The sequence below is a fragment of the Salvelinus namaycush genome, chromosome 35 (genome assembly GCF_016432855.1).
Source record: "Salvelinus namaycush isolate Seneca chromosome 35, SaNama_1.0, whole genome shotgun sequence".
NCBI lineage: Eukaryota > Metazoa > Chordata > Actinopteri > Salmoniformes > Salmonidae > Salvelinus > Salvelinus namaycush.
Window position 1 is genome coordinate 8,400,169 of NC_052341.1, and position 17,741 is coordinate 8,417,909.

Here is a 17,741-nt window from a genome sequence, read left to right on the forward strand (position 1 = left end):
TCGGCGATGTCATTTACAAAATAGCCTCCAACACTCTACTCAGCAAATTGGATGCAGTCTATCACAGTGCCATCCGTTTTGTCACCAAAGCCCCATCTACTACCCACCACTGCGACCTGTATGCTCTCGTTGGCTGGCTCTCGCTTCATATTTTTGTTGCCAAACCCACTGGCACCAGGTCATCTATAAGTCTTTGCTAGGTAAAGCCCCGCCTTATCTCAGCTCACTGGTCACCATAGCAGCATCCACCCGTAGCACGCGCTCCAGCAGGTATATTTCACTGGTCACCCCCAAAGCCAACTCCTCCATTGGCCGCCTTTCCTTACAGTTCTCTGCTGCCAATGACTGGAACGAATTGCAAAAATCACTAAAGCTGGAGACTCATATCTCCCTTACTAACTTTAAGCATCAGCTGTCAGAGCAGCTTACAGATAATTGCACCTGTACATAGCCCATCTGTAAATAGCCCACCCAACTACCTCATCCCCATATTGTACATTTTTTTGCTCCTTTGCACCTCAGTATCTCTACTTGCATATTCATCTTCTGCACATCTATCACTCCAGTGTTTAATTGCTAAATTGTAATTATTTCGCCACTATGGCCTATTTATTGCCTTACCTCCCTAATCTTACTTCATTTGCACACACTGTATATAGACTTTCTATTGTGTTATTGACTGTGCATCTGTTTATTCTATGTGTAACTCTGTGTTGTTGTTTGTGTCGCACTGCTTTGATTTTTCTTGGCCAGGTCGCAGTTGTAAATGAGAACTTGTTCTCAACTGGCCTACCTGGTTAAATACAGGTGAATCTTTTTTTAAAAATGTAATTCCTTCTTAGATAGATCTGTTCACCAGAGATTACCTAAAGTGTTAACTATTAACAGTGATATTGTGAAATGTGTTGTAATCATGTAATGCATTTAGCAGACATTACCTTGGCTCATTTAATGTGCTTTTGACATACTGTACCAACCTTTTTTTGTCAAGCTACATCATGTTTGCATGTTGAGAAAAACTCTTCAACTTACTAATATGTTATGATGGAAGAAATGATTCAGCAATCTAATACTGAGATCAGCTCATGTTTTTCCAGGGGAGACACAGAAATGGGAAATTAATACAATACAATAAAAAAAATTATGTTATGTTCGGTTCTTCGAAGGGTAGCAAAGGTCTGATGGTGGAAGAAAGCATTTGCCACTTGGTGATGCTTAGGAGAATCCTTTGAACGATAATCTTGTTGTTATGCAGCCATGTACCTCTTTCTCACAATGCTTTATCCTACCCATTCTGTCTGTCCTAAAAGCTGTCATCAGCGTCTGCAAAGCCTCTTGTGTCTTTTTTTAATTTTAAATATTGGGCCCTGTAAACAACACAAGCTAATGCATTTTTTGGTACACACACAGCACAAAATTATCATTCTTGTTCTTACTTGTGAAGTTCTTGCTTGATAAGGCAGAAAATTGCTTTTGGGTAGAGTATACAATATTTTTCTTAGGTTAGGTAGAGAGAATTCTTTGTGCTCAGAGGAAAGCCTGAATAGCTTTATAAATCACACACAATTACCTTGTTAACATCTGGAGTGTTTACTTTGTTCTGGAGTCATTTGAACTGTGAAGCACCGCAAATATGTGGGCTGCAACCCACAGCTCTCTTGTATATTGCTAAACTGACTCAAAATGTAGATAGAGAAAGAGGATAACTAAAGGGGATCCATTTCCAAAAGGAAGATGTCACAGAACAACAACTACATTTTGTTAGTTCCAGGGAGAGATGTAAATCACAAATATATTGTCTATTAATGTTTTCTGCATTCAAATTAAATCAAATGTTATTGGTCACATACACATGGTTAGCAGTGGTTAATGCGAGTGTAGTGAAAAGCTTGTGCTTCTAGTTCCGACTATGCAGGAAAATCTAACAAGTAATCTAACAAATTCACAACAACTACCTTATACACACAAATACAAACAAATGTAAAGGGATGAATAAGAATATGGATGAGCGATGGCATGCGGCATAGGCAAGATGCAGTAGATGGTGTAGAATACAGCATATACATATGAGATGAGTAATGTAGGATATGTAAACATTATTAAAGTGGCGTTATTTTAGTGACTAGTGATATCTTTATTAAGTCTGTTTATTTAAGTGGCCAGAGATTTGACTCTGTATGTTGGCAGCAGCCTCTCTATGTTAGTGATGGCTGTTTAACAGTCTGATTATCATGACTTCCGCCGAAGTCGGTCCCTCTCCTTGTTCGGGCGGCGTTCGGCGGTCGACGTCACCGGCCTTCTAGCCATCGCCGATCCACTTTTCATTTTCCATTTGTTTTGTCTTTGTCTTACACACCTGGTTTCAATTCCCCAATTACTTGTTCATTATTTAACCCTCTGTTCCCCCATGTCTGTTTGTGAGTAATTGTTTGTATATAGTACGGTCCGTTATTGTGGGCTCTCATTTTTGTATTGCATTTGTATATTTTGAGTAAATTACGTTTATTTACTCATATCTGCTGGCCTGCGCCTGACTCCTCTACATCAGCTATACACAGACCGCATTACAGAATTACTCACCTGAATGGAGTCAGCAGGAGCAGACGCCCTCCCTGTGGCAGTAGAGGAGCACGTCCAGCAGCACGCGACCATGTTGCAACTTCTGGGCACCGCCATGGATCGCTTGCTGCAAACGATGGATCGCTGGGAGAGAGGAGGAGGTCGTCCAGCGCCTCCACCAGCCCCACTATAGCAGGCCCCACTGTCCACCCCTCCTTCACCCGGTCCCAGCGGGATTTAGCTCGCGCTCCCGAGGGAGTATGATGGGACGGCTGCCGGATGCCAGGGGTTCCTACTCCAGTTGGGGCTCTACCTGGCGACCGTCCACCCGGCTCCTTCGGAACGTGAGAGCGTGTCCGCCCTCGTCTCCTGCCTCTCAGGCAAAGCCCTGGAGTGGGCCAACGCCGTATGGAGTGAAGGAGGACCATTACGCAGGTGAACGTCTGTTCCACCTGAGGCAGGGGACAAGGAGCGCACAGGATTTCGCTTTGGACTTCCGGACCCTGGCCGCCAGCGCGGGATGGAACGACTGGGCCCTGATCGATCACTACCGGTGCAGTCTGCGCGAGGACGTCCGTCGGGAGTTGGCCTGCCGAGACACCACCCTCACGTTGGACCAGCTGGTGGACCTGTCCATCCGGCTGGACAACCTGCTGGCTACCCGTGGACGTCCGGATCGGGGCCTGTCAGTTCCATTCCCCAGCATCTCCGCTTTGACACCCCTGGAGCTGGGAGGTGCTGCGCTTAGGGCGACCGGAGGAGGGGCCATTCCCTGCACCATCTGTGGCCACAGAGGGCACACTGCTGGTCGGTGCTGGGGAGGTTCCTCATGGATTCGAGGCAGCAGGCAGTGAAGAAGAAGGATGGAGGTCTGCACCCGTGTATTGACTATCGAGGTATCAAACAGATCACTGCTGCCTCTCATCGCCAGTGCGATCGAGTCAATGCACGGGGGGCGCTTCTTCACAAAATTGGATCTCAGGAGCGCTTACAACCTGGTGCGTATCCGGGAGGGGGACGAGTGGAAGACGGCATTTAGTACCACCTCGGGGCACTATGAGTACCTCGTCATGCCGTACTGGTTGACGAATGCTCCATCAGTCTTCCAGGCCTTTGTTGACGAGATTTTCCGGGACCTGCACGGGCAGGGTGTAGTGGTGTATATCGACGACATTCTTATATACTCCGCTGCACGCGCCGAGCATGTGTCCCTGGTGCGCAGGGTGCTTGGTCGACTGTTGGAGCATGACCTGTACGTCAAGGCTGAGAAATGTCTGTTCTTCCAACAGTCCGTCTCCTTCCTAGGGTACCGCATTTCCCCGTCAGGGGTGGAGATGGAGAGTGACCGCATTTCAGCCGTGTGTAATTGGCCGACTCCCACCATGGTAAAGGAAGTGCAGCGGTTTCTAGGGTTTGCCAACTACTACCGGAGGTTTATCCGGGGTTTTGGTCAGGTAGCAGCTCCCATTACCTCACTGCTGAAGGGGGGACCGGTGCGGCTGCAGTGGTCGGCTGAGGCGGACAGGGCTTTTGGTCACCTGAAGGCTCTGTTTACCTCGGCTCCCGTGCTGGCTCATCCGGATCCCTCTTTGGCGTTCATAGTGGAGGTGGACGCGTCCGAGGCTGGGATAGGAGCCGGGCTCTCTCAGTGCTCGGGCACGCCACCGAAGCTCCGCCCCTGTGCTTTCTTTTCAAAGAAACTCAGCCCGGCGGAGCGAAACTATGATGTGGGGGACCGGGAGCTGTTGGCTGTAGTCAAGGCTCTGAAGGCGTGGAGACATTGGCTTGAGGGGGCTAAACACCCTTTTCTCATCTGGACTGACCACCGCAATCTGGAGTACATCCGGGCGGCGAGGAGACTGAACCCTCGCCAGGCAAGGTGGGCCATGTTCTTTACCCGTTTTGTTTTAACTCTGTCCTACAGACCAGGTTCCCAGAACGCTAAGGCAGACGCACTGTCCCGGATGTATGACACAGAGGAGAGGTCCATGGATCACACTCCCATACTTCAGGCCTCTTGCCTGGTGGCACCGGTGGTGTGGGAGCGGGCGTTACGTACAGAGCCCACTTCCCCCCCAGTGTCCAGCTGGGCGCCTGTACATTCCGTCTGCTGTCTGCGACCTTTTGATCTATTGGGCCCACACGTCACCCTCCTCTGGTCACCCTGGCATTGGTCGGACGGTGAAGTTGCCTTAGTGGGAAGTACTGGTGCTCCATCTTGGCCAAGGACGTGAGGGTTTATGTTTCCTCCTGCTCGGTGTGCGCCCAGTGCAAGGCTCCCAGGCACCTGCCCAGAGGGAATTTACAACCCCTCCCCGTTCCACAGCGGCCGTGGTCGCACCTGTCGGTGGACTTCCTGACTGATCTTTCTCCCTCACAGGGCAACACCACGATCCTGGTCGTTGTGGATCGGTTTTCTAAGTCCTGCCGTCTCCTCCCTTTGCCCGGTCTCCCTACGGCCCTACAGACTGCGTAGGCCCTGTTCACTCACGTCTTCCGGCACTACGGGGTACCTGAGGACATAGTCTCTGATGGGGGTCCCCAGTTCACGACCAGGGTCTGGAGAGCGTTCATGGAATGTGTAGGGGTCTCGGTCAGCCTCACCTCAGGTTTTCACCCCGAGAGTAATGGGCAGGTGGAGAGAGTAAACCAGGATGTGGGTAGGTTTCTGCGGTCATATTGCCAGGACCGGCCGGGGGAGTGGGCGGCGTTCATCCCCTGGGATGGCCCAAAACTCCCTCCGCCACTCCTCCACTAACCTCTCGCCCTTCCAGTGCGTACTGGGGTATCAGCCGGTCCTGGCACCTTGGCATCAGAGACAGATCGAAGCTCCTGCGGTGGACAAATGGTTTAAGCGCTCGGAGGAGACCTGGGACGCCGCCCATGTGCACCTGCAACGGGCCGTGAGGCGGCAGAAGGCGAGCGCCGACCGTCACCGCAGTGAGGGTCTGGCTCTCGACCCGAAACCTGCCCCTCCGCCTGCCCTGCCGGAAGCTGGGTCCGCAGTTTGTGGGGCCATTCAAAGTCCTGAGGAGACTGAACGAGGTATGCTACAGGTTACAGCTTCCCCCAGATTATCGTATTAATCCCTCGTTCCATGTGTCTCTCCTCAGGCCGGTGGTGGCTGGTCCACTCCAGGAACCTGAGGTGCGGGAGGTTCCTCCGCCTCGAGGGGGCCCCGGCATATGCTGTTCGAGCCATCCTGGACTCGAGGCGTCGGGCGAGGGGCCTGCAGTACCTCGTGGAGTGGGAGGGGTACGGTCCGGAGGAGAGATGCTGGGTGCCGGTGGAGGACGTCTTGCACCCTTCGTTGCTGCGGGAGTTCCACCAAGGTCGGTCCCTCTCCTTGTTCGGGCGGCGTTCTGCGGTCGACGTCACCGGCCTTCTAGCCATCGCCGATCCACTTTTCATTTTCCATTTATTTTGTCTTTGTCTTACACACCTGGTTTCAATTCCCCAATTACTTGTTCATTATTTAACCCTCTGTTCCCCCATGTCTGTTTGTGAGTAATTGTTTGTATGTAGTACGGTCCGTTATTGTGGGCTCTCATTTTTGTATTGCATTTGTATATTTTGAGTAAATTACGTTTATTTACTCATATCTGCTGGCCTGCGCCTGACTCCTCTACACCAGCTACACACAGACCGCATTACACGGATGGCCTTGAGATAGAAGCTGTTTTTCAGTCTCTCGGTCCCAGCTTTGATGCACCTGTACTGACCTCGCCTTCTGGATGATAGCGGGGTGATCAGGCAGTGGCTCGGGTGATTGTTTTCCTTGATGATCTTTTTGGCCTTCCTGTGACGTCGGGTGCTGTAGGTGTCCTGGAGGGCAGGTAGTTTACCTCAGGTGATGCGTTGTGCAGACCGTACTACCCTCTGGAGAGCCTTGCGGTTGAGGGCGGTGCAATTTCCGTACCAGGCGGTGATACAGCCCGACAGGATGCTCTCGATTGTGCATCTGTAAAAGCTTGTGAGTGTTTTAGATGACAAGCCAAATTTCTTCAGTCTCCTGAGGTTGAAGAGGGACTGTTGCACCTTCTTCACCACACTGTCTGTGTGGAGGACCATTTCAGTTTTTCCGTGATGTGTATGCCGAGGAACTTAAAACTTTCCACCTTCTCCACTACTGTCCTGTCGATGTGGATGGGGGGGTGTTCCCAATGCTGTTTCCTGAAGTCCACAATAATCTCTTTTGTTTTGTTGACGTTGAGTGAGAGGTTATTTTCCTGACACCACACTCTGAGGGCCCTCACCTCCTCCCTGTAGGCTGTCTCGTCATTGTTGGTAATCAGGCCTACCACTGTAGTGTCCTCTGCAAACTTGATGATTGAGTTGGAAGCGTGCATGGACACGCAGTCATAGGTGAACAGGGAGTACAGGATGGGGCTGAGCACGCACCCTTGTGGGGCCCCAGTGTTGAGGATCAGTGGGGTAGAGATGTTGTTTCCTACCTTCACCACCTGGGGGTTTCCGTTCAGAAAGTCCAGGACCCAGTTGCACAGGGCGGGGTCGAGACCCAGGGTCTTAATGATGAGTTTGGAGGGTACTATGGTGTTAAATGCTGAGATGTAGTCAATGAACAGCATTCTTACATAGGAATTCCTCTTGTCCAGATGGGATAGGGCAGTGTGCAGTGTGATGGCGATTGCATCGTCAGTGGACCTATTGGGTCGGTAAGCAAATTGGAGTGGGTCTAGGGTATCAGGTAGGGTGGAGGTGATATGGTCCTTGACTAGTCTCTCAAAGCACTTCATGATGACAGAAGTGAGTGCAATGGGGCGATAGTCATTTAGTTCAGTTACCTTTGCTTTCTTGGGAACAGGAACAATGGTGGCCATCTTGAAGCATGTGGGGACAACAGACTGGGATAGGGATTGGTTGAAAATGTCAGTGAACACACCAGCCAGCTGGTCTGCGCATGCTCTGAGGACACGGCTAGGGATGCCGTCTGGGCCGGCAGCCTTACGAGGGTTAATACGTTTAAATTTTTTACTCACATTGGCCACGGAGAAGGAGAGCCCACAGGCTTTGGTAGCGGGCCGTGTCAGTGGCACTGTATTGTCCTCAAAGCGAGCAAAGAAGTTGTTTAATTTGTCTGGGAGCAAGACGTCGGTGTCCGCGACGGGGCTGGTTTTCTTTTTGTAATCCGTGATTAACTTCAGACCCTGCCATATACGTCTCGTGTTTGAGCCGTTGAATTGCGATTCTACATTGTCTCTATACTGACGCTTTGCTTGTTTGATTGCCTTGCGGAGGGAATAGCTGCACTGTTTGTATTCGGTCGTGTTTCCGGACACCTTGCCATGATTAAAAGCGGTGGTTCGCGCGAATGCTGCCATCAATCCACGGTTTCTGGTTAGGGAAGGTTTTAATGGTCACAGAGGGAACGACATCTCCGATTCACTTGCTAATAAACTCGCTCACCGAGTCAGCGTATATGCCAAAGTTATTGCCTGAGGCTAACCAGAACATATCCCAGTCCACGTGATCGAAGCAATCTTGAAGCGTGGAATTCGATTGGTCAGACCAGCGTTGTATGACCTGAGCATAGGCGTTTCCAGTTTTAGTTTCTCTCTACAGGCTGGGAGCAACAAAATGGAGTCATGGTCAGATTTGCCGAAGGCAGGGCGTGGGAGGGCTTTGTATGCATCGCGGAAGTTCGAGTAGCAATGATCCAGAAAGCTACTAGCTCTTGTCGCGCTTTCGATATGCTGATAGAATTTAGGAAGTATGGTTCTAAGGTTAGCTTTGTTAAAATCCCCAGCTACAATAAATGCAGCCTCAGGATGTATGGTTTCCAGTTTACATAGAGTCCAGTGAAGTTCTTTCAGGGCCGACGAGGGATCTGCTTGGGGGGATATACACGGCTGTGACTATAATCGAAGAGTATTCTCTTGGAAGATAATACGGTCGGCATTTGTTTGTAAGGAATTCTAGGTCGGGTGAACAAAATAATTTAGGAAGTATGGTATGGTATTGGTATTATGGTATTATGTCATGTTCCATGTTTTGTGTGGACCCCAGGAAGAGTAGCTGCTGCTTTTGCAACAGCTAATGGAGATTATTACAAAAAATTATATAAAAATAAAGCTATTATCTCTGGCATTACTAAAATTAACCATGGCTTCTTATCATTATCGTTATCATAGCAGATTCCTCACCATATCCAACTGGTAATAGAATCCTCCATGTACAATCCATGTTACCAGGGTAGTTGCCAGGGAATCCAGGACTTAAAATAACATTGGCCAAGTCAACAGCTGTTCCACCGCACTTTGCTGGAAAAGAAAAATGCACATAATGTGTGGCACACATTGAAACAATATTGCAGACAACGAATAACACTGAAACAGTAAACCATTGCCTTGAATGTGACCACTTCCAAGTAAAAGTTCTTACCAATGCAGAGAGGGGGAGGGTAGTTCCAGCGCCGCACGGTCCCTGGCATACAGGATATATGAGAGTGGCCCTGGAAAATAGAAAGGTAGGATGTTTCTCTCTATAATGTAAAGGTAGGGGGTTTCTCTCTATAATGTGAAGGTAGGGGGTTTCTCTCTATAATGTGAAGGTAGGGGGTTTCTCTCTATAATGTAAAGGTAGGGGGTTTCTCTCTATAATGTAAAGGTAGGGAGTTTCTCTCTATAATGTAAAGGTAGGGGGTTTCTCTATATTGTAAAGGTAGGGGGTTTCTCTCTATAATGTAAAGGTAGGGGGTTTCTCTCTATAATGTAAAGGTAGGGGGTTTCTCTATATTGTAAAGGTAGGGGGTTTCTCTCTATAATGTAAAGGTAGGGGGTTTCTCCCTATAATGTAAAGGTAGGTTTTTTTTCTCTATAATGTAAAGGTAGGGGGTTTCTCTCTATAATGTAAAGGTAGGGGGTTTCTCTCTATAATGTAAAGGTAGGGGGTTTCTCTCTATAATGTAAAGGTAGGGGGTTTCTCTCTATAATGTAAAGGTAGGGGGTTTCTCTCTATAATGTAAAGGTAGGGGGTTTCTCTCTATAATGTGAAGGTAGGGGGTTTCTCTCTATAATGTGAAGGTAGGGGGTTTCTCTCTATAATGTAAAGGTAGGGGGTTTCTCTCTATAATGTAAAGGTAGGGGGTTTCTCTCTATAATGTAAAGGTAGGGGGTTTCTCTCTATAATGTAAAGGTAGGGGGTTTCTCTCTATAATGTAAAGGTAGGGGGTTTCTCTCTATAATGTAAAGGTAGGGGGTTTCTCTCTATAATGTAAAGGTAGGGGGTTTCTCTCTATAATGTGAAGGTAGGGGGTTTCTCTCTATAATGTGAAGGTAGGGGGTTTCTCTCTATAATGTAAAGGTAGGGGGTTTCTCTCTATAATGTAAAGGTAGGGGGTTTCTCTCTATAATGTAAAGGTAGGGGGTTTCTCTCTATAATGTAAAGGTAGGGGGTTTCTCTCTATAATGTGAAGGTAGGGGGTTTCTCTCTATAATGTAAAGGTAGGGGGTTTCTCTCTATAATGTAAAGGTAGTGGGTTTCTCTCTATAATGTAAAGGTAGGGGGTTTCTCTCTATAATGTGAAGGTAGGGGGTTTCTCTCTATAATGTGAAGGTAGGGGGTTTCTCTCTATAATGTGAAGGTAGGGGGTTTCTCTCTATAATGTAAAGGTAGGATGTCTCTCTTTATAATGTAAAAGTAGGGGGTTTCTCTCTACAATGTAAAGGTAGGGAGTTTCTCTCTATAATGTAAAGGTAGGGGGTTTCTCTCTCAGATGTAAAGGTAGGGGGTTTCTCTCTATAATGTGAAGGTAGGGGGTTTCTCTATATTGTAAAGGTAGGGGGTTTCTCTCTATAATGTAAAGGTAGGGGGTTTCTCTATACAATGTAAAGGTAGGGAGTTTCTCTCTATAATGTAAAGGTAGGGGGTTTCTCCCTATAATGTAAAGGTAGGTTTTTTTTCTCTATAATGTAAAGGTAGGGGGTTTCTCCCTATAATGTAAAGGTAGGTTTTTTTTCTCTATAATGTAAAGGTAGGGGGTTTCTCCCTATAATATAAAGGTAGGGGGTTTCTCTCTATAATGTAAAGGTAGTGGGTTTCTTTCTATAATGTGAAGGTAGGGGGTTTCTCTCTATAATGTGAAGGTAGGGGGTTTCTCTCTATAATGTAAAGGTAGGATGTCTCTCTTTATAATGTGAAGGTAGGGGGTTTCTCTCTATAATGTAAAGGTAGGATGTCTCTCTTTATAATGTAAAAGTAGGGGGTTTCTCTCTACAATGTAAAGGTAGGGAGTTTCTCTCTATAATGTAAAGGTAGGGGGTTTCTCTCTCAGATGTAAAGGTAGGGGGTTTCTCTCTATAATGTGAAGGTAGGGGGTTTCTCTATATTGTAAAGGTAGGGGGTTTCTCTCTATAATGTAAAGGTAGGGGGTTTCTCTCTATAATGTAAAGGTAGGGAGTTTCTCTCTATAATGTAAAGGTAGGGAGTTTCTCTCTATAATGTAAAGGTAGGGGTTTTCTCTATACAATGTAAAGGTAGGGAGTTTCTCTCTATAATGTAAAGGTAGGGGGTTTCTCCCTATAATGTAAAGGTAGGTTTTTTTTCTCTATAATGTAAAGGTAGGGGGTTTCTCCCTATAATGTAAAGGTAGGTTTTTTTTCTCTATAATGTAAAGGTAGGGGGTTTCTCCCTATAATATAAAGGTAGGGGGTTTCTCTCTATAATGTAAAGGTAGTGGGTTTCTTTCTATAATGTAAAGGTAGGGAGTTTCTCTCTATAATGTAAAGGTAGGGGGTTTCTCCCTATAATGTAAAGGTAGGTTTTTTTTCTCTATAATGTAAAGGTAGGGGGTTTCTCCCTATAATGTAAAGGTAGGTTTTTTTTCTCTATAATGTAAAGGTAGGGGGTTTCTCCCTATAATATAAAGGTAGGGGGTTTCTCTCTATAATGTAAAGGTAGGATGTCTCTCTTTATAATGTAAAAGTAGGGGGTTTCTCTCTCAGATGTAAAGGTAGGGGGTTTCTCTCTATAATGTGAAGGTAGGGGGCTTCTCAGCACACTGAACTCAAAGACAAATCACAGTTTGCTGAGTTGCTGAGTTGACTTTGCATACTAGACTTGCGACCCAGCACACATCTTTACACATTGACTTAGGGGATAAAGCTTAGCAGCACGTTGACACAGCAGTGGGAACACAGTACAGCTCTCACCTGCAGTATGTATCCTGGTTCACAGCTGAATGACACCACCTCATTGACCATGTACCTGTCCGCTGTTTTGATGCCATTGGCAGGCACCACTGGCTCCGGACAGGCAGTGAGACCAACGGCTAGATGGAGCAGAGAGATAAAAAAGGCCTCATCATGCCTGCTTAGATAAAGTACTTGATGTTGCACATCACATGAATGATTGGTCTTCAATACTCAGTATGGTGATCCTGTTTTCATGTTTCAGAGAACAGTATTCCTCAAAGCTGGAGCAAGAAGAGGCAAACACATCGGAGAGTATTGCAAAGCCAAGTGGATATGATTATTGTATGCTGTCAACAGGCTCTGGTATAGCCTATAGCTATTAAAATAGATACAATGATTATTGGTTTTGTCACAATGACATAGGATTATTGTACGTTTGTTAAGTTTTCTATAGTTAAATCATTTGTCATTTGGATGGTTATAAACCCCCAGTCGTAGGAAGGTAATGCAGATACATAACCACAGTCGGGTACCAAGGGGCACAGGGTACTGACAACGTCATCACAGTCGGGTACCAAGGGGCACAGGGTACTGACAACGTCATGAAACTATACGTGTATTGTGCTGTAGTGTGTAACCTTTATCTCTATGCTTTTTCATTTAGAACGCTACAACAGTATTGTTAAAAAAAATCTGAAAATAGCATACCCACTGATCTGTGTTATTTAAATATGCATTGTGCTTTTGTTCATTTCTTGAAAACATCTTCCAGTGGGTTAAAACTGTACACACTGCAGGAGGAGACAGTGAGAGAGTATGTTGCCATGACAACCACCTTCGTCAAGCCAATGAAAGGAGATCCTGTATAAATTTGTCTTGTTTGGATTGCACCACTCAGCAGGTAGCACCGTGCAGTTGTGAGTGTGTGTAAAACTCTCTCATTATTTTTCTACCCATCAATAGCAAAGGACTTTCACCTGCGATGCCTACATTACCCAACACAACAAAACCCAACAGACACTGTCACACCCTAATGTGTAGGTGACTGTTTCAAACAGGGAAGCCCAAATGGCTGTGGGCGGCTAGGGCGAGACTAGGGAGATTAAACATTAGCTTTGGTTCAAGGGGATTTCACAGCAGAATTCGGAGCAAGTTACTTTCAATATATTCTAAGGAGCATGTACTCCTGTTCAGGAGGGAGTGAGCGGAGATGTACAGTATGCAACTGGTCAAAAAACAGTGAACCACAAAAAGAACACTGGGCATTTCTTTAAATGCTAAGGCATCAGAACCCTGGCTTGTACCAAACTACTAACACATTTATTTAACGTTAGATCAATACCACTTGTTAATTCCATTTCCATCTATCTGACACTCACGTTACACATACCAACCATTTGAAGTGTTTTTCTGCAGAATAAATCAATAAAATGCCACATGGCCATAGTCTCTCTCTCAGAGGATAAATGATAACCCTTGAGGGAAAAAATCTGACATTTTCTCTACAACCACAACGGACTGATCCAGGCAGGAATTCAGCCTTCAAGATCCAGAAAGTCAAACATTTAATACACTTGTCTCCTCACCCAAGCTCTAACAAATTCACCATCTTGATGTGTGATAAAAACACGTGGCATGAATCTAATTTTAGATGTGGCACTTCGTAACTACCGTGCACAAGCCAGATTCAGTCTAGGATCATTAAGATGCAGCCACAGTCATCCAACGGTAAACATTCAGGATGAACCTAAAAGTCAATGACAACCATCTCTATGCAAATATAACAAGCTCCTCTTGTTCTGACAGAAAGTCACAAAGCTATTCTTCTTTAATGATATCTACTTTTACAGTACACGTAGCTCTAGGTAAAAATGTATATTATATATACCATGGGTATGACAAAACGTTTCTTTTTACTGTTCTAATTATGTTGGTAACCAGTTTATAATAGCAATAAGGCACCTCGGGGGTTTGTGGTATATGGACAATATACCACAGCTAAGGGCTGTATCCAGGCACTCTGCTATTGCGTCATACATAAGAACAGTTCTTAGCCGTGGTATACTGGCCATATACACAGTGGTGGAAAAAGTACTAAATTCTCATACTTGTGTAAAAGTAAAGATACCTTAACAGAAAATGACTCCAGTAAAAGTGAAAGTCACCCAGTAAAACACTACTTGAGTAAAAGTCCAAAAGTATTTGGTTTTAAATATACTTAAGTATCAAAAGTAAAACCAGACGGCACCATTTTCTTGTTTATTTTAAATTGACGGATAGCCAGGGGCACACTCCAACACAATCGAAGCATTTGTGTTTAGTGAGACCGCCAGATCAGAGGCAGTAGGGATGACCAGGGATGTTCTCTTGATAAGTGTGTGAATTGGACCATTTTCCTGTCAAAATGTAATAAGTACTTTTGGGTGTCAGGGAAAATGTATGGAGTAAAAAGTACATTATTTTCTTTATGAATGTAGTGAAGTAAAAGTAGGCAAAAATATAAATAGGAAAGTAAAGTACAGATACCCCAAAATACTTCAAAGTATTTTTACTTAAGTACTTTACACCACTGCATATACCACACCTCCTCGTGCCTTATTGGTTAATTATACAGTTGATGTCCTTTACAAACACTGGCTCTCCCCTATTCTGCATAACATTGCAGAAATGACATGGCTATATCAGGCATAACGCTTCCAGGAAGACATCCTGCCAATTATGTGTATTAATATGGAAGACAATTGGCAAAGAATACATACTAAATTGGCCTAAACATCTTTAATTTGTAACATCCTGACATTCTCAGCATGTCTCAGTTTTGTCCAAATCTATTAGTAAGGGCCACATGAGATTTTTTGCCATGTTTTAGCTTCATTTGAACAGATCGATTGATTGAGGAGACATTCTCATTTACAACAACGACTTGGAAAGGGAAGTGTTGCTATGGAGAGGCGAAGGGTTAAACGAGACAATTCAAAGCTAGGGATGATTAGGTTGCCGTCGCCATGATTGTATTAAGGAGGTTCCAGGTTGGCAATTGAGCCAGGACTCCAGGGTTAACACGCCTAATCTAGCGTGTGTGGTTGTGTAGTGACCAGAAGGAGTCATGCCCTGTGTTAAATATCTCCTCTTCGTGCAGCGGTGAGAGAAATAATCTATCTCTAATCAAGATAAGACTGATTAAAAAACGTTGGTACGTTTCCTGGTTAGATCCCTTACGGTTGATGCTGTATGACTGGACTATTCAACTATATTCTTACAGCGGCCAGATGTAAAAAAGGGTTATTACAGAGGGGACAGAAATTTTACACATGCTTCGGAATAACTGTATAAAAAGCAACGCACACACACCAATAAATAACTTTTCTTCAAATTAAATGTTGCTAAAAGTAATCAGGAAAGAAATGGAGGACGCTCAATCAACATGAGTCGAGGTGCAACCAAGATGTTTTATCATCATTGAAAAGGTAAAGGCGCAACTCTCGCTCACCATTATTTGTTTTTAGTTAAACAACTATTATAAGCTTCTTAAAAGTAATTAGGTCACATAAAAATAGCCTGAAAACTAAGCATCTCAATAAATAACAATGTGTTACATTAGGTAATGCCAAATTCCAGTGTGCAGGAAGTATGCATTGAATTAATTTCCCTCAGTCATTAGGTGTGTTATAAATGAGTCCCTGTTTCCCTCCCATTAGACAGGGAAACAGAAGGGTTAGGGTTATCAGACAGGGAAACAGAAGGGTTAGGGTTATCAGTTAGGGAAACAGAAGGGTTAGGGTTATCAGACAGGGAAACAGAAGGGTTAGGGTTATCAGACAGGAAAACAGGGTTAGGGTTATCAGACAGGGAAACAGAAGGGTTAGGGTTATCAGACAGGGAAACAGAAGGGTTAGGGTTATCAGACAGGGAAACAGAAGGGTTAGGGTTATCAGACAGGAAAACAGAAGGGTTAGGGTTATCAGACAGGGAAACAGAAGGGTTAGGGTTATCAGACAGGGAAACAGAAGGGTTAGGCTTATAAGACAGGGAAACAGAAGGGTTAGGGTTAGGGTTATCAGACAGGAAAACAGAAGGGTTAGGGTTATCAGACAGGAAAACAGGGTTAGGGTTATCAGACAGGGAAACAGAAGGGTTAGGGTTATCAGACAGGAAAACAGAAGGGTTAGGGTTATCAGACAGGAAAACAGAAGGGTTAGGGTTAGGGTTATCAGACAGAGAAACAGAAGGGTTAGGGTTAGGGTTATCAGACAGGAAAACAGAAGGGTTAGGGTTATCAGACAGGAAAACAGGGTTAGGGTTATCAGACAGAGAAACAGAAGGGTTAGGGTTATCAGACAGGAAAACAGAAGGGTTAGGGTTAGGGTTATCAGACAGGGGAACAGAAGGGTTAGGGTTATCAGACAGGAAAACAGAAGGGTTAGGGTTATCAGACAGGGAAACAGAAGGGTTAGGGTTATAAGAAAAGGCAGGTACGAGTTCCTGAGAGTTGTAGCTTTTAGGAATGAGGTCATAATATTTTTTTTGCTTAAACCCTTCAAATGCTAGAGTCAAATTCATGTGAAAAAAAATGAATAAATCAACATGCCACATAGGCGCTAGAAACCACACTACTGTATAGACAACCACAGTAGTGGTGTGTATTGTATTTGTCACATGCACAAAATACAACAGGTGAAGACTTTACAGTGAAATGCTTACTTACGAGCCCTTTCCCAACAATGCAGAGTTAAAAAGAAACATTTGCAAATAAGGAGAAAAAAAATAGTAACACAATACAATAACAAGGCTATATACAAGAAGTACCGGTACCGAGTCAATGTGCAGGGGTACAAGGTAGTTGAGGTAATATGTACATGTAGGTAGGGTTAAAAGTGACTAGGCAGTCAGGATAGATAATAAACAGAGTTGCAGCAGTGTATGTGAAGATTGTGAAAGTGTGTCTATGTGTGAGTGTGTGTGTGTGTGTGGCGTCAATATGCATGTACGTGTGTGTGTTTTGTGTATGTGAGCGTTTGTAATGTGAGAGTGTTTTGGCACTGAAAGCTGGATTTTGGCAGGGATTTTTTTGCAGATAATTTCTTAATGTTAAGAATTGATCAAAGGGATTAATAAATGGGCCGGATCTGGCCCGCGGGCCGCCAGTTGAACAGCCCTGCCGTATCACATAGCACATAGGCTGCACATGGGGGATACACTTTTAAGTGGGCTGAGAGAGGGGAAATAGCCGAATTGAGATCCCCACTGAGAGGACTTAGAGATAGTAGCAGAGGATGTTGAGGTGTTAAGAATGAATAAGATGAAATGGTTTACATCAGGACTGTCCACAGCAGCTAAAGGGCACTGTTTCTTCTGTTGAGACAGAGGCAGATGAGGCAAGCGGCCACAGAGACAGACTATCTCTGATGCTATCAGTGTCCACACAGTACAGATTGGGAGCCCATTTCAGAATTGAAAAGAGGAATTCCCATCAGGCTCCAACCCATGGTAAAAGGTAGAGAAATTGGATTTTATCAGCCAGTTTTCTTGGTATTTATTTTTGGGTTAACAGAATTGTTGTTATCAGTGAATTATGCTGTACTTGTTGAACAATTTATGCTAATTTTGTAAGTTTGTTGTTTAAATCTTCAAAGCCATGATAGCATCTTTTGTGCACATAGCATGCTAAAGACCAATCCAAACTCATCTCTCGGCATGTCCAGCCCATCCATTATCTCAGCCAATCATGGCTAACGGGACGGTCCCTGTCTTTTTCCATGGCTAAACCAACTAAGCTCGTAATTTAACAACTTTATTGGTATTTACGGATGGAATACAAGTTTGTTATTAAGGCACATGAAAGTTCACATGTTCCAGAAGGCATTTCTGCCAACAACCTTTTTTGATAAAAAAATGTATGTTTAAGTTCAAATGCCTCTCATGTGAATTAGTGACGTGTGACATACACCTAGTTTCCTGAAATGAGTCAGTTTTGTACATTATGTTTGATTGGACCCTGCTAAAGCACATACAGTACAGTAGTAATTCAAG

At 44.9% G+C, this 17,741-nt stretch overlaps 1 protein-coding gene across 1 annotated transcript in view; it reads right to left on the minus strand.

The window, feature by feature from the left end:
* Positions 1–17,741, minus strand: part of LOC120029385 (CUB and sushi domain-containing protein 1-like) — a 328,206-nt gene that overhangs the window by 42,202 nt on the left and 268,263 nt on the right. Inside the window, 3 exon segments of the mRNA XM_038974609.1 lie at positions 8,724–8,840; positions 8,962–9,031; positions 11,730–11,848. Of these exon segments, the coding sequence (XP_038830537.1) occupies positions 8,724–8,840; positions 8,962–9,031; positions 11,730–11,848 (306 nt within the window).